At 42.4% G+C, this 15,402-nt stretch overlaps 1 protein-coding gene across 1 annotated transcript in view; it reads left to right on the top strand.

The window, feature by feature from the left end:
- Nucleotides 1-9,817: 9,817 nt before the first annotated feature.
- Nucleotides 9,818-15,402, top strand: part of LOC109464623 (monocarboxylate transporter 10-like) — an 8,730-nt gene continuing 3,145 nt past the window's right edge. Inside the window, exons 1-3 of the mRNA XM_019761635.1 lie at nt 9,818-10,263; nt 13,737-13,910; nt 14,626-15,098. Coding sequence (XP_019617194.1) covers nt 10,095-10,263; nt 13,737-13,910; nt 14,626-15,098 — 816 coding nt within the window. The 5' untranslated portion in view covers nt 9,818-10,094. The remainder of the gene's footprint in view (nt 10,264-13,736; nt 13,911-14,625; nt 15,099-15,402) is intronic.

Here is a 15,402-nt window from a genome sequence, read left to right as displayed (position 1 = left end):
GACCACGAAGACCCCCCAAACCCCCAGTTTTTGGCATGCTATGGAGGCTATAAAATTCCTTTCTAATACATTTTCGTCTTTTTGGCTTTGATTTTGGCTTTCTGCGGCATTGGTATCGTTTTCCAATATTTTTGCAACTTACGGTATTATATTTGCTTATTTGCAACTCTTTTGTACGATTTACAGTTAGGTTGAAAAGTTTTTTTTTTGTGTGTGTGGAAACGGTGGATAATTCGTGCGCGCGCGGATGTCATCCATATAATCAAATCAACATGGCCTAAGCAAAATTTTTTGGATGACATCTTCCACAGACCCCAAATCTAATGCGATAGGGCGAAAAAACAAGGCGGGCAAAAAAATTCTTTCATTTTCAAATTTCAAATACGAACTATTGTGCCTCAAGTTTGCTGGATCCCAATGGTCTCCGAACCGATAGGCATGTACAACATATTTTCCAATTTTCGGCATGTTGGAGGGTCTGCATGGAGGGGGGGTGTCCTGGTAACGGTTAATTCAGCAGGGCCGATAACGCTTAACGGTAAATTCAGGAGGTCGGTAACGCTTAACGGTAAATTGACAGGCATTTTTATTCGAGCTGCACAAGATTTGGTATAAGGATTTATATGAAAAAGTAATCACTGACAATCAAATTAAACTTATGTATACCTTATTTTACAAGTCAAGTCAAGTCAATCTTTATTGCACAACAATTGTAACAGGTACAATGCATGGCAAACTCTTCAGTACTACATATCTAGCTAGCATCTACTCTCACGTCTACAGTATTACCTACAAGTTCTATGTATCGAAAATAACATTCTATTTCAAAAGTTAACATAGTATAGTACATGTATATATATGGAACATGGCTGACATGATAATGTACATGTCTTTCAGTAATCACGCATTTAAGGTACTTCTACTGTACCCTGTGTTTCCCGCCTGCCCTGCGTCCACAAACTAAGCGGAGTCCGAGTCGGCCAGGGCTCTAGCCAAAGTTGAATTTTTTCCGACGTCCGCCCACGTTCATCATCGATGCATCGGATATTGGAAGGTGCTCGCAATCTAGGGGGCTCCGGGGAATGCTCCCCCGTGAAATGTTCGATTTTTAAGCCTTCAAAAACGCAATTTCATGCATTTTGAGAAGCAAATCATGGTGTTGAGAGTGTTTTTCAGTGGTCTTTCGGAGGTTTTCATATTTCTAACTAAGATTTTTGTAATTTTGTCTGTCAAGGTGAACGGATTGAGTTTTATGAATGAATGGTTTGAATGAATGGTTTATTAGAAAAGAAACTCTCGCAGCCTACTGGCTGAATTGCAGATTCCATTACAAGTACTTTAAAAGTGTCATTCAGTTATAATATAAAAACGATAATTAAATTTACCTATCTAAAATCAGTTCTGTCATGGCTTAAACATTCATGTCTCCGTTGCAGATGATTAAAAGATGATTAAAATAATAGATATATAATACACATAGATATATTTCGCGAACAGTACGACATACATGCGGGCCTAATTCTTTCATCACATAAGTCACAATTTTTCCCTTGTTCAAGTTCTCTGAAGGGTTGTGATGAGAACAATATTGCTATTCATTCGTTTAACAGTCGGGTTAGGTATGGTATGGTAGAGTTTTGGTATCTATTTGTCCTACACTTCACAGTTCTCAGTTTGTTAGCATTTCGAGTGTTCCTGCCATGCTCCTCGCTTCCTCTCGGTGGGAGGAGGTCAGGGTTGATCTTAGAAGCAAATTTCCGGCATAAGTCCGTGCGTCGGCTGCTGAGTGACTGTAGGCCTGTAGTGTGCAAGGATGAGTTGTAGTCCACGTACTGATCCTTCAGGATGGTGCGCAGTGCCCTCTTCTGTATCCTCTCCAAGCGAGCTGACTGGGAACTAGTGAGTCCTGGGTGCCATACAGGGGCACAGTACTCTACTACAGGTCTCACGTATGACTTGTAGACCTGCAGTAAGTCATTCACAGGGAGGTTGAAGTGTTTCAGTCTCCTTAATAGAAACAGCCGGCCGTTTGCTTTGTTGAGCATCTTGGTTACGTTTGTTTCCCACTTCAGGTTAGCCTGGAGCCAGACTCCCAGGAGACATGCAACTGCCACACTTTCAAGTTCTGAACCGTAAATGTTGAGTGACGGCGGTGCAGGGGGAATCCTAAAAAAGCAAATAGTCATAATCTTACACTTGTCACCATTCAGAAGCATGTAATTGTCCTTGGACCACTGACCGAACTTATCTAGCTCTTCTTGCATGATGGAACGTTCAAGGCGATGCCTTGATTCTGTCATTGTTAGTTTTAAACTAGAGTTCCACGATCTCATACCTTCGCCAAATGAAGTTACCCTTGGGCCTTGACGAATGTTGACGATTCGCATTAATTATGCAAATTAGGCATTCATTTTCATAAACACTACGTGCCAATGTTCTTCTTCACAATTACACATGCCACACGTTTGAATAATCATATCATGGAAGGTAGCAGATTTATAGCATTTCCTCATTAATTATGCAAATTAGCTGCTGATTTGCATAGCTATCATTGTAATATGTCAAGCATTCTTTAAGGTACCCACGTACTAAAAATCATAATGATCTGTCAATCGGTTCTTGAGTTATCATCCTTCGAATATTTTTCAACAGATGCTTCTGCAGTATCAGAACAAGCCGCTAGGGGGTCCAAACCCATGTCACTTCTTCCCCAGCCAAAGAGCTACCTACCATCCAAATTTAGTGACCCTACCATGTCCAGATCACGAGATATCAAAACCGGAAGTTCAGCTGCAGTACCATAACAAGCCGCCAGGGGGTCCAAAATCTAATCAGTTCTAGGTCTCATCAAGACCTACCCACCTACCAAATATAAAGACAATCCATCTTAGCCTTCTTGAGTTATCGTGTTGACACACACACAGACACACGAACGCCAACGAAAACATAACCTTCTTGGCGAAGGTAAAAAATCCGTCACACGCCGCAAAGTTCCGGTAATTGACGGAAAACTGGTGCTGCATGGCTAGAGCCGTAGGGAACCGAGCACAGAAGGCGCGAGCAATGTAGGGGGTCCGGGGGCATTCTCCCCCGGGAAATTTTGTATTTCTAAACCTTCAATGATGCATTTTCCTGCATTTGGAAAGGCAAAATTAGGCGTAACGAAGAATTCTTCATTAACACCTGTCTTTGGTGCTAAACATTAAACACAATCCACGCACAAGTAAGCATTCCTGTCCTTGGTGCTGAACACAATCCACACACAAGCAAACATTCCTGTCCTTGGTGCTGAACACAATCCACACACAAGCAAGCATTCCTGTCCTTGGTACAGAACACAATCCACACACAAGCAAGCATTCCTGTCCTTGGTGCTGAACACAATCTACACACAAGCAAGCATTCCTGTCCTTGGTACTGAACACAATCCACACACAAGCAAGTATCCCTGTCCTTGGTACTGAACACAATCTACACACAAGCAAGCATCCCTGTCATTGGTGCTGAACACAATCCACACACAAGCAAGCATTCCTGTCCTTGGTACAGAACACAATCCACACACAAGCAAGCATTCCTGTCCTTGGTACTGAACACAATCCACACACAAGCAAGCATCCCTGTCATTGGTGCTGAACACAATCCACACACAAGCAAGCATTCCTGTCCTTGGTACTGAACACAATCCACACACAAGCAAGCATACATGTCCTTGGTCCTTTCCCCACCAGGACTGTTTTTATTCGTAGAAACGAATGCTGCGTGAAATTACATCGTAGGTCTATAGGACCTCTCCATACAATATGTAAAATGATGAACAAAAATGCCAGCTTTTGTAACGCAAGTAACATGGGTTGTAACTAAGGTCAGGTCACGGGTACGTCCCATTTTAGTGATAAAATAAACAAAGTTTAAATGTGTATGAAGCTTTTGGCTTCGAAAGTCAAGTATCCAAGCAGATACCGTGCTTTTATAGTGATATGGCGGGGTATAATTTCATCAGCAGTATATCAGAACTCAGATAAGCATAGGTTGCATCAAATTATAAAGGGCGCCTTTTCACGGTACAATTTGTCGCAAGTAGACATGTGCCACAGAGCCAGCGATCAGCACACCAACTGCGAGCAGCACGACGATGGCTTTGCTCCGTTTGATACGTTTCAGAGTGCGGTGCTGCTTTCTCTTGTGGCTCTTCATAATGTCTGTCAGCACGGCATCCAAGTACAGATTCAAGTCTGTAGAGTTCTTCGCGTGCACAGTGTCCATAGCAGCAGTGTGGCCAGTGCTGTCGACGTCGCCGCTGAATTTCTTTTCAAGCGAGGAGTTCGGCTTGGGCTCCAGGTGAGCAGCGTTAGCGGCGGAGCTGTCGTCTGTCGCCGGGTAGGTTTCCGAGTCGTGGCGGGGGACTTTGGAAACCCGGTGGCGAACTCGGACGTTGTTGCAGTGGTTATCTCCGGTTGTGTAGCCCCAGTCGTGGGCCACTTCTCCCTCCTCGTCACCGACTACATGTGGTGGGACGGTTGGGACCTCGGTGGTACTGTTGGCGCCATCCGTGTGATTCTGCTCGACACGGAACCGCTTCCAGCCTTCAGAACGGAAAGTCTCCGTCTGGTTATCAGGAACTCGGGCATTCTCTGTGTGGCCTGCCGGAGGAGTCATGTCAACGGGTACCTGCAAGTGAGTATAAAGCACTGTACAAAAGCACATCTTTAAGCATACGTAAAGGTACAGGTGAGAGAAGAAACGGAGCCTTTATGTATTGTTTAACGGATTTTGTGAAGTGTCGTAGATGGTCATGAGTGTATCAATAATAATAATATTGATAATAATAATAATAATAACAATACTTTGGAAACGCGGCGGCGAACTCTGGTGTTGTTGCAGTAGTTTCCTCCGGTTGTGTAGCCCCAGTCGTGGGTCACTTCTCCCTCTTCGTCACCAACTACATGTGGTGGGACGGTTGGGGCCTCGGTGGTACTGTTGGCGCCATCCGTGTGATTCTGCTCGACACGGAACCGCTTCCAGCCTTCAGAACGGAAGGTCTCCGTCTGGTTGTCAGGAACTTGGGCATTCTGTGCGTGGCCTGCCGGAGGAGTCATACCAACGGGTACCTGCAATGGAGTACGTATACAAAGTGTCAGAGAGTGTATACTACAATAATAATTGCAAAATTATGCCCGAAGGCCAATTCCAAACAAAGGAAAGCAAACACTCTATGGTTTTCTCTAAAATGTTCTGTGCATATCTTGAAGATATTGACTTAATGATAGTTATTTATAAGTTTTTCTGACTTCTAAATGCCGTGTACGTTTGCACACATTTAGTTTGCGTTTTTTTTTAAAGAAAATACAATTTGCAACATCTGAATCTTTTTTTACTGAAAGGTACTCGTATTTTGTTATGTATTACTGACGGTGTCTATAATTGAATGAACAACAACCTTCATTTTGTGTGATTAAAAAATGCTTCCAAGGAAACTTTCACGTTTCCCTACAAAAGCAGACAAAATGTATGACCTGTTTATAACAATTAAATCAAAATTGTTTTGAATCCTTACCATGGCATCTGGAGTCAGAGGGGCATCAGTGGAGGCCATGCCGTCCGGACCGTTGTGACTCTCAGTGTCGTTTTCAACAAAGTCACGCGGCTTCACCTGGACTCCTGTCCATCCGCTGTATAAGTACGGGGAGAGACCTTCTGAATCTCCGCCTCCTGCTTGGTCGTCTCCCTTGCTCCCGTACGGGGGAAGGTTGATGGTAGGCTTATTCTCACCAGTATTGGAGAGGGACTGTGTGGTCATAACCACAGCAGCAATCTAAGGGTGAAAAAGATTCATGGTCAGAATAAGGGCCTAGGCCTGTGTGGCTTTGAAGCTTTTGACTCGAAAATAACTCTGAATCACTTCTTTTGAGATGTCAAAAAGAATACGGCAGATTATATTTAGTATAAGAAATACAACAAAAGCCTAGAAGTATCATGTTCGTCATTTTATTGTTTACACATCTTACTGAAGGTAAACGTTGTTTAAAGCATGTCTAGTGATGTTGCCCCTACTCTACTTGAGTGGCAGCGAGTTCAACTCCACAGTAGTTCTAACTAGAGAAGAACGAGTTTTTGTACATCTAAATCCTTGAAAGAAGTCTACAGTGACTGCTTGGAAGCTCTAGGTGAGAACTATTTCTTGTGTTGAAACATGTTTTAGCTTTAAACACGTAACTACCAATTAACACAGTCACAGATAAACTTTCATGACCGAAATCATAATAAATTGTTTTGGAAGAAAACTTACCGAAGTCACAGCAACGAGTACCAACACGGTGATCGCGGCGGCTTTCAAGAACCGCACACGTCCACCCTTCTGGTCAGCATGGGTGTCTGAGGGAGGGCAGCGCGGGAAGGTTACCGCCCGGGACCGCGGTCGGAACCGCCGGGACCTTCGCCGGCCACGTCGTCTCGACATATTGTCACAAATCTGAACTAAGGACAGGAGCAGCTAAAATGTACGTCCGTCGCCTCGAACAGCCAACTGGTAACTGTAAACAGTTTTCGTCGAACGCCGTTGCTTGTCTGGAACACCGGGAGTTTTTACGTTCTGGAACAACTTTTCGAACAGCGGATTGGTGTCCTTAGTTGAACTTTAGTGTAGCGCATCACATTGTCCTTTGACTGTTCTTAATAGTAGGAAGGCACAACCGTACGCCTCGGAACGCCAGACGTAGTGCATTTTAACACCAGTCGTGTAGAAAATGTTAATTTTGTATTAGAGTGTTCGATACTTATTATGTTGACCACCGTTGGAACATGGATGCTGTGTATAGCAGCATCACATCTCACTGCATCAAAGTAAGAAACAAAGCATTGAATCAGAGCCTTTTCTTGTCTCCTCTCTTCATAGTTATCTGCCATCCACCTTCCGGTATGGCAACAGACATCTTTGGCCATTTTCGCCATGTTGACCACTGTCAGGAGGCAACAAAATTTCTTGTTTTTTCCCCCAAATCAGGCGAAAATTAATGCGCGCGCTTATGTCATCCATAAATATTACTTGCTGTGGCCTTACGATGGTATATCTGTAATGTTCAATGAAAGCAGCACAAAGAATATCGAAGTATATCTCTAGAGACAGGCATTTAAAAACAATGTTTTATTGTTATGTATGAGTCGAAAGCACAGAGTCACAGTCTCCTACCTTCGCCAAATGATGTTCACCCCTACGACAACTAACGACCTATAGATGTTTCTCGTTGATTATGCAAATGAGATCCTCATTTTGCAGACCTGGACTTCGTGAGTTGAACGACAGGTGGCGCTTTTCTACAAGATATAGCCAAGTGGGCGTTGGATCAAAAGTTTGCGCCTAGGATCCTATGCTTAGTCCACTTGGCCACCACTCTTTCATGTCTTTTGTTTGACAGTCGGCAAAGTTATACTGACCCCATTTGGCCAATTTCAGCTGTGATTACAGCAGTGCTACTGGTATGGAGGGAGATAGTACGCGTACGGTTTGCGACGGACAGGCAAAAACAAGTCAAGTCAAGTCAAAGTTTTATATTGCACACCAAGGTACAGTGTATGGCAGATAATAAGATTACTAGCTATACCGGTATGGGACTAGCAAAAATTCTACATATAGGCTGCGCGGGCACTATGTCTGGCAGAATGTTCAATAGAACTACTGACTTAAATCTAGTACACCTCTACAACTAAGTCATGCTACATACTATATTTATACTATATGTAAATTATAGAGGGTACAATGAGCAGTTGTATATATACTATATAGACTTTACAAGTACTATACTTCACAGAGTGTCTACTAAATTACTGGCTAATATCTGTTATAATGTTTATTGCTATCAAATTATGGATAGGGCTTCGATTATTTATGGGACTTGGAAAACCTATGTCGTTTTGCCGCACTCTACATGTTTACACAACGCCCTCTTGCGATCGGCTAGTACTCTTCAGTTTTCGGGGTGACTTCGCAACAGCTTTGTATCTGTATCTGTATCTGTATAGCCGGTATAACCGCACTTCGACATAACACATGCACCAGCTTCGCAGGCACGCGGCGCGTCGGCAGCTTGCTATATTACACCAAACGATCTTTGCACTTTTAATTGTAAGAGTTGTAATAAAGCTGATGATGCCCCAACCGTGCTTAGCTTGGTGACAACGACAATTCTTGGAAAATACCTACGCGTGGTTTTGAACTCCTCAATTCTTGGTTGATACAGTAACTTTATATTTGAAGACATGACTGTTTCTTGTTCTTTTCTGGGCTGGTATTAGACACTTTGGTAGGACTTACAACCGTTTTAGTTTCGCACGAAAACATGTTTTGATAGGATAATGTCGGACAAAGGGATTCGTCTTCCATTCTAATAGTCTAGCCTTAAGCTAAACGTACACCACACAAAAGCGGTGACAGTTGAAACAATTTGTAAAGATTGATCACACTCTCGGGACAATCATCTGTCACCCAGGCCGACCGTCACTGTCCACCTCCCCCGGCTACAACTGGTACCTACTTTCTTAAGATTTCTCTACGCAGATACGATATTTAGAAAAACATACAATAGAGACAAAAAACAGAGAAATAAAAAACATGTTACAAGAACTTTAGAGTCTAAAATCTAGGTTGAGTTTGATAAATGGCTGGATAAATGGCTTAGACCAATTGGTACGGCTCTAAGTGGGCCCCTAGGCAAAAAAAAGTCGAACAAAAGTTTTGCACCGAAGTCATCAGTTTTGCACACCTGAAACACACTAGCTAAGGATTCATTCCCACTAGGATAAAATTGTCCGGATCGAGCCGGTTTGATTCGCTTGGATCCGGCTTCGGACCGGATAGAGCCAGATCGGAGCCGGATCGAAGCAAATCAATTCGACTCGATCCGGACAATTTTATCCAAGTGGGAAAAGGACCTTACTTACATTACATCAAAATACATACATGTAATTTAATATGTTGCATTAAATACGTAAATGATATATCAAAATACGTAAATGAATATGTGGACAAACAAATGTTTGAAGATTTATTAATGATATTTGGACGTAGAAGATACAGCTTTGTCAGATGTCAGAAATACGCCTTGTTTCTGGGCATTTTTTTTCTTTAGAATACACTGATATTCATATCATCATAACATCATAATGAAACACATTTTCATAGATATGCCATAATAATCATACTAGCAAATATTGTATCAATGCCGAACACTTCGCGCACGTTACGATTTTTCTGAGAAAAAGTTAAAACTTATGATGTCAGAATTTTCGTGTCATCACACATGTCAATCACTTGGTGACACAGAATAGAGGGAGGAGTCACCTTTGTGACACAGGGCAGTTCTTCCACCTTTATGCGGATCGGGTTGAGGTCGTCAAATCTTTTCCACTACATTAGGCCATGTTGATTTGATTATTTGGATGACATCCACGCGCGCATGAATTTTCGACCGTTTCCAAAAAAAGTTTTCGACCATACTTTAAATCGTACGAAATGAGAGAATATATGTCGTATGTTGCAAAGAAAAGTATTGGAAAACGATACTAATGTCATAGAATGCCGAGATCAATAGAGGAAATGTGTGAAAAAATGAAAATGAAGAGTACTAGTCTATTAATTATTATATTATTCGACAAAACATAATCGGTGTGTTTAGTCATTTGTTCAACCTTAATGACCACGTAGATTTCACAATGAAGGATTTTTTTTTTCCCAAACTTTTTTAATCGCACGCTCGCGTCAGTTTTGGGGTTCCCAGAGGATGTCATCCATATAATCAAATCATCATGGCCTCATCACATGCAATATCCCGGGGGTCTTTGAGCTATTTTTGAACAGATGTGCAGCTAGCTGAATTTTACTACCCGCACTTTGACCTACGTTTGGGTGAAGTCTGTGTGGGACCAACTGACGAGGCCATCCGCCAACACCTGAAGTAAGGATCACACATGGCGTCCGCGCAAACATCTGAGATTTAAAACCCACTTGCTACCGCAGGTGGCTTGAGGCCGAAGCAGTCCCCATGTACGTTGAGAGCTGAGGCACAGAAAGTTGGACCAGCTACCGGCGTACTGTAAAAATGAAGCGGGACGGTAACATTGAAAGTCCGCCGAATGGTGGGTACGGCTGGGTGGTGTGTTTCGCGGCGTTTTGGACCTCAGGTGTGGTTTTCGGCATCCAGAACAATTTCTCGGTGACGTACGTCGCTATTCTGGACTCCTTTCCCGGTGCCGACGCCTTCCGTACAGGTGAGAAAATGATATTTGACATTTATGTTGGAATAAGGCAAAATGTGTGTTGCATGCACATTTTTATTGATTTTTTTCGTCGTTTTAATACCGGCCTGAGTCTTCATTTTGTGACAACTTCACAGTCGTGTGGCGTAACGACAGAGACATCGACAGAGCGTTCGGCTCGGAACCAGAAGGTCCCGAGTTCGAATCCTGTCATGCCACCGATCTTGTGCCCTTGGGAAAGCCACATAACACGAATTTCCTCACTTAACTCAGGTGAAAATGAGTATGTCTGTTGTCCGTTTATGCGTTGGTGGCGGCATAAAAATAAGTCGAAAAAAAACTTGTGTGCCGTCACCCACCATGTCTTAGCATACTGCAATTTAATCATCAATTTCACGGTCACAGCCACAATCGTTTATACGGTTTCGACAGACGTTTGTACATGGTCTAAAAACCGTAGAGATTTCATTTCAATTGGAGCTACTGTAACTCAAATATTGGAATGATGCAACTCTTGTAACTATATGATTTATTTCCTGTCCTTGTTGTCAAGTAGTCTCAGTACTACACTAACTACCCTGGCTATATATACGGAGAAAATATGCCAGGAGAGTTTGGCCGCCTTTGGGTTTGACTGGCCGCGGAGGGAAAGAAGCAACCTTCCGCGGCCGGACTCCCCTGGTCAAGTTTACTCTCCTTTTTTGCCGAATTCTACGATTTGTATTCCCGTAGAAAGGCCTGGTGGAGTAGCCTCCATAGCATGCCAAAAACTGGGGGTCTTCAGGGTCTTTGGGAGCTTTTATGTGCTATTTTCTGATTGCATATTGACAACATATCCGGCCTGGTTGAATTACCCACGTTTTTTCAGAACTGGGCTAATCAGAAAACAGCAAAAGACCACCAAACCCCCAGTTCTATAAGCCTGCTACGGAGGCTATAGTGGAGGCTAGTTGTCTATAACGTGCCCTCAGGTATCAGTTTAAATTGACGAAACGCTCCAGTACACATGTTTATCTGCCTGGAGTTAAACAATAGCTGGTGAGACCAGAAGTAGGATGAAGTCAGCAATGTATCATGTTGAAGAGCCGTGTTTAAACTGTCGTTTGTTTGTGTAATTTGTTTTCTAATGTGGCCGTAGAATTTTTACTACCTGTGAAGTGGTAACATTCTAGATGCCTATAAGCTAGTATTAGTGCGCTGTGTGTGGCACTAGAATAGAGCACCTGTTACAGTTCTTATATACTGGACTCGAAATACTACCTGCATATGCAGATTAGTACAGATAAAATCGGAGCTGTACAGGATCTCTTTTGTCTACCTGTCTACCGATAATTTTAGTTGTTACCACCTGTGAGATGCTAACTAAAGACTTAAGTTATAAAGACTTTACTATGGTTTCTTAACTGTTTGCAGTTTGATACATACTTCATCAAATCTATTTTTCATGCAGAGCAACTTCAGGTAAAATTTGTCCCTTGCACCAATATTACAATGCTACCTGAAAATATTATGATAACCAGTAGTATGATACTGAGGACTTCTTAATTAATGCAGTTTGAATTCGGCACTCTCTGTGATGTAAATTTGGTTGTGAGTTTCAATGTTGTTTCGCCGTCATTGTGCAAAAGTGTTGAGTCGTCATTCCGCAGTCTTCATTCATTCGTTGAAATTGAGAAAAGAGATACTTTTTCGACAACTAGTAGTATCATATTTACGGATTCGTAAAGGAAGCGTAAAGGTATGGATTATATCTACGTCGTACTTAAGCGCACTGAAAGGTTACGGAAAGGCGGAATTTGCCTTTCAGCGGCCTTTACGAAGTCGTAAAGTCTACTGAAATGTTTTCCCACCTTTAATGATTCTTTACATATTGCTGAAAGTTTGCCTAAATATCGGTTTTCGTGCTGTGAGCAATGCGACTATCTCCACACCCCCTAACCCTCCCTTGTACCACCCAACACACACCCCCTAATAACCAATTCCTGACTTAGCACAAAACTAATTTGGTAGCCCCGACACAAGCCGTTAATATGTCAAACGACAAGGCTCTCTCTAACCTGAAGGGTTATATTGACCACAATTATTTAAACTCGACGAAAGGTCGTAGCCGCAGGCATGCAGGTGTGTTTGTTCTTCCCCACATTGTCAACATTTGTGGTTGGTTTAATAAAACCGCAGTCACTGCTTCAGGTGTTAGATAGGGTGGGCGAGTGATGCACAGGCACGTAACACAGAAAGTCTCGAACCACCAGACTCACGACGCGGGCTCGAAAACTAAAATTTAGCAAAATAGGGAGGGTATTTGACCACGGGGTTTAGCCAAGAGTTCATTTGAGTGTAGCCTCCGTAGCAGGCTAATAGAACTGTGGGTTTGGTGGTCTTCGGCTGTTTTCTGATTAGCCCAGTAAACGGGGGTGATTCAACCAGGCCGGCTATGTTGTCTATATGCAATCAGAAAATAGCACATAAAATATCCCAAAGACCCTGAAGACCCCCAGTTTTTGGCATGCTATGGAGGCTAATTTGAGGGGGAAATTAACCCTCTCGCAACGAATTATTTTCTCTTCTTTTTTTGCCGAATTCTAAGATCGGTACCCCCGTAGGAAAGCCTGTGGGTTGAGGCTATGACACCGACATGTGGAGGTGTTCACGTAGGTGTCTAGACTGTCGTCTAAAATTGCTGATGACGAAGCACAGAAATTCCGATCTTATGAATTTTGCTTAAACAGGCATCCAAAGCAATTTCAGGGCAACAAAACGGGATTTTCAAAGTCAATTTTCTGGTCATTCTTTTCTGAAAATGTAGTGAGTTGAATATCTGTGAGGCAAAATTTAAAACGCGACGTCGCTGACAAAAAACGGTTGCTTGTTTTGTACCCTAGGTAGGTTCTAGTCATTTATTGGCGGTACGATCTAAAAAAAATGACGCCTCGCGTAGCCTTATTTTGGGTGTTTTTGGGTGGTCTGTTTCAAACGCTTTAAGAAAGAAATGATGGCGAAAATGTACTTAGTAAGTGGCAGTAAAATCACTGTAAATGTCACCATCAGACCGATTTCCTCAACTGAAATATTTGCTTTTAAGTTTGCCGCCCTGGAATTGCATTGTATTTATCAAGTTAGGACTCAACAAAAAGATACATTTTATGTCGGCAGTTCCTGCACTCTTATCTCACAACTTGCATGTGTTTGTGTGTATTTTCAAATATTAGCATGGCACACACAAGGTACAGGTATTGCAAATACCAAATACAATGGACAGTAGACGACAACCTGTTGTCAATGCAAACAAAAAAGTACGATTTGATTGCTATTTGAAATCTTTTTAGAACTGTTATTAGTGTAGTTACTAGTACCTTGTATACCTAGCAGAATTTCTAAGTGTTGTGTGTAATATAGCTGACTTTGTCAATTTATTGATGGATATTACGAGGCGCTGTCACTATGCCCATGTTTATTTGTTGTTCATCCTTTATTCACCACCACAGCCTGGATTGGTTCTCTCAACTGGGGCCTGCAGCACCTGTGTAGTCCGCTAGCCGGCATTCTTGTGGACAAGATAGGGTGCCGGAAGACGTCTGCTCTGGGCGCTGTGCTGATCTTCACGGGCCTCATGACGAGTTCCTTCGCCTCTCGTCTGGAGATTCTCTACGTCACCTTCGGTAATCTTATTAACAGAATCAGCAATTCATTTTAGTAGCAAGCTTGTACTTACTAGTACAATGTGAAAGAAAACAAAGTAAAGCAAACATACAACTACTGTCTGAACTGAACTGTCTCAACTTATATACTACTACAAAATGTACTACGCAGTGGATAAATGATAATAACGTAATTGCCCCGCCTTATCCTCGGTGTATATGGTGGGATAATCCCGTTGCACTCGCTTCGCTCACTCGGTGGTTTATTCGGTGGATATTACACCTCACCATATACACTACGTTTTCGTAATAAGTGCGTTTTGTGATCTTAGTGAGTCTTTTGGTTAGCCTTTTCTAAATGGCGAAAGAGTGCGGAAATTGTGGCAACTGTTTGAAATAATCTGTTTGAAATTATCTGAGTACACTGACTGATAAAATGTGTTTCATTTACCACTACAGTTCATTGGAAAATCTCTCGTGTAAGCTTTGGTTATATTTATCCCATTTATTTAGTACCGAAAATTATTGTCTTAAAACGTGCTAACTACTTTTCCATGGGATAGCTATAGGTAGAAAATTCTCAGTCCCATTATACAACCATACGTTTACTACATGGTTCTCTATCAATTAGCACGTTTTTTACAGTCAAATACTTTTCAGTACTACTCGTAAATAAATGAGGAATATACTACTAACTAAATAAATGGGATAAATACATCAGTTCTTTCGTGTACAGGTATCATCACGGGTACAGGCATGGCCATTAGTAACGTGTCGGCTATCACTATATTGGGACACTACTTCACCACAAAGCTAGGACTAGTCAACGGGTTTGCGACTACGGGAAGTTGCGTCTTCACTGCAAGCCTACCTTACGTCTTAAACGCCCTACTACGTCAAGTCGGACTTTTCAACACCTTCCGATGCTTAAGTGTACTGGGAGCATCTCTACTGTTCTGTGCGTTGTCTTTCAAGACGATTCCTCATGATTTAGACTTACATAGCGATCCTGAGAGAAAAGTTAAACTGGATCTAGAAGACCACCAGGACGAAAAGATGCCTCTGCGATCTGTGGAGAACAGAGGACGATTCGTACACCGCGCGAAAAGCATCATGAACGTGCGAATATGGAAGAATAAAGCCTTCGTTGTATGGTGTGCTGGGTGCGCGTGCGCACTGACGACATACTACGTACCCCACGTCTTCATTGTAAGTCCATAACATCTTTTCTTATATCGTTTTCGTTTTGAAAGGGCGCAGTTTTAAAGAAACTTAATTATTTTTTCACAAGAATTAGAAAAAAAAGTCTTGTCTGTTATGATGAAAGTTCATCTATGTTGGTAGTTTCATGTTTAAAGTTAAAACTTTTAATCCAACACAAAGAATCTGGTAGACGATGTCGGCCCCCGTCGCGTCAGGACCCATCACCCTTCACTGAACCGCGACGGGGGCCGACATCGTCTACCAGATACCTTTGACCCAGTGTTGACGTCACACTTCAAAGAAGCCACGT

This window comes from Branchiostoma belcheri, unplaced genomic scaffold, assembly GCF_001625305.1.
Source record: "Branchiostoma belcheri isolate BF01 breed outbred unplaced genomic scaffold, Haploidv18h27 scaffold14, whole genome shotgun sequence".
Taxonomy (NCBI): domain Eukaryota; kingdom Metazoa; phylum Chordata; class Leptocardii; order Amphioxiformes; family Branchiostomatidae; genus Branchiostoma; species Branchiostoma belcheri.
Note: the sequence above shows the minus strand (reverse complement) of the source record. Positions and strands in the feature narration are given on the sequence as shown.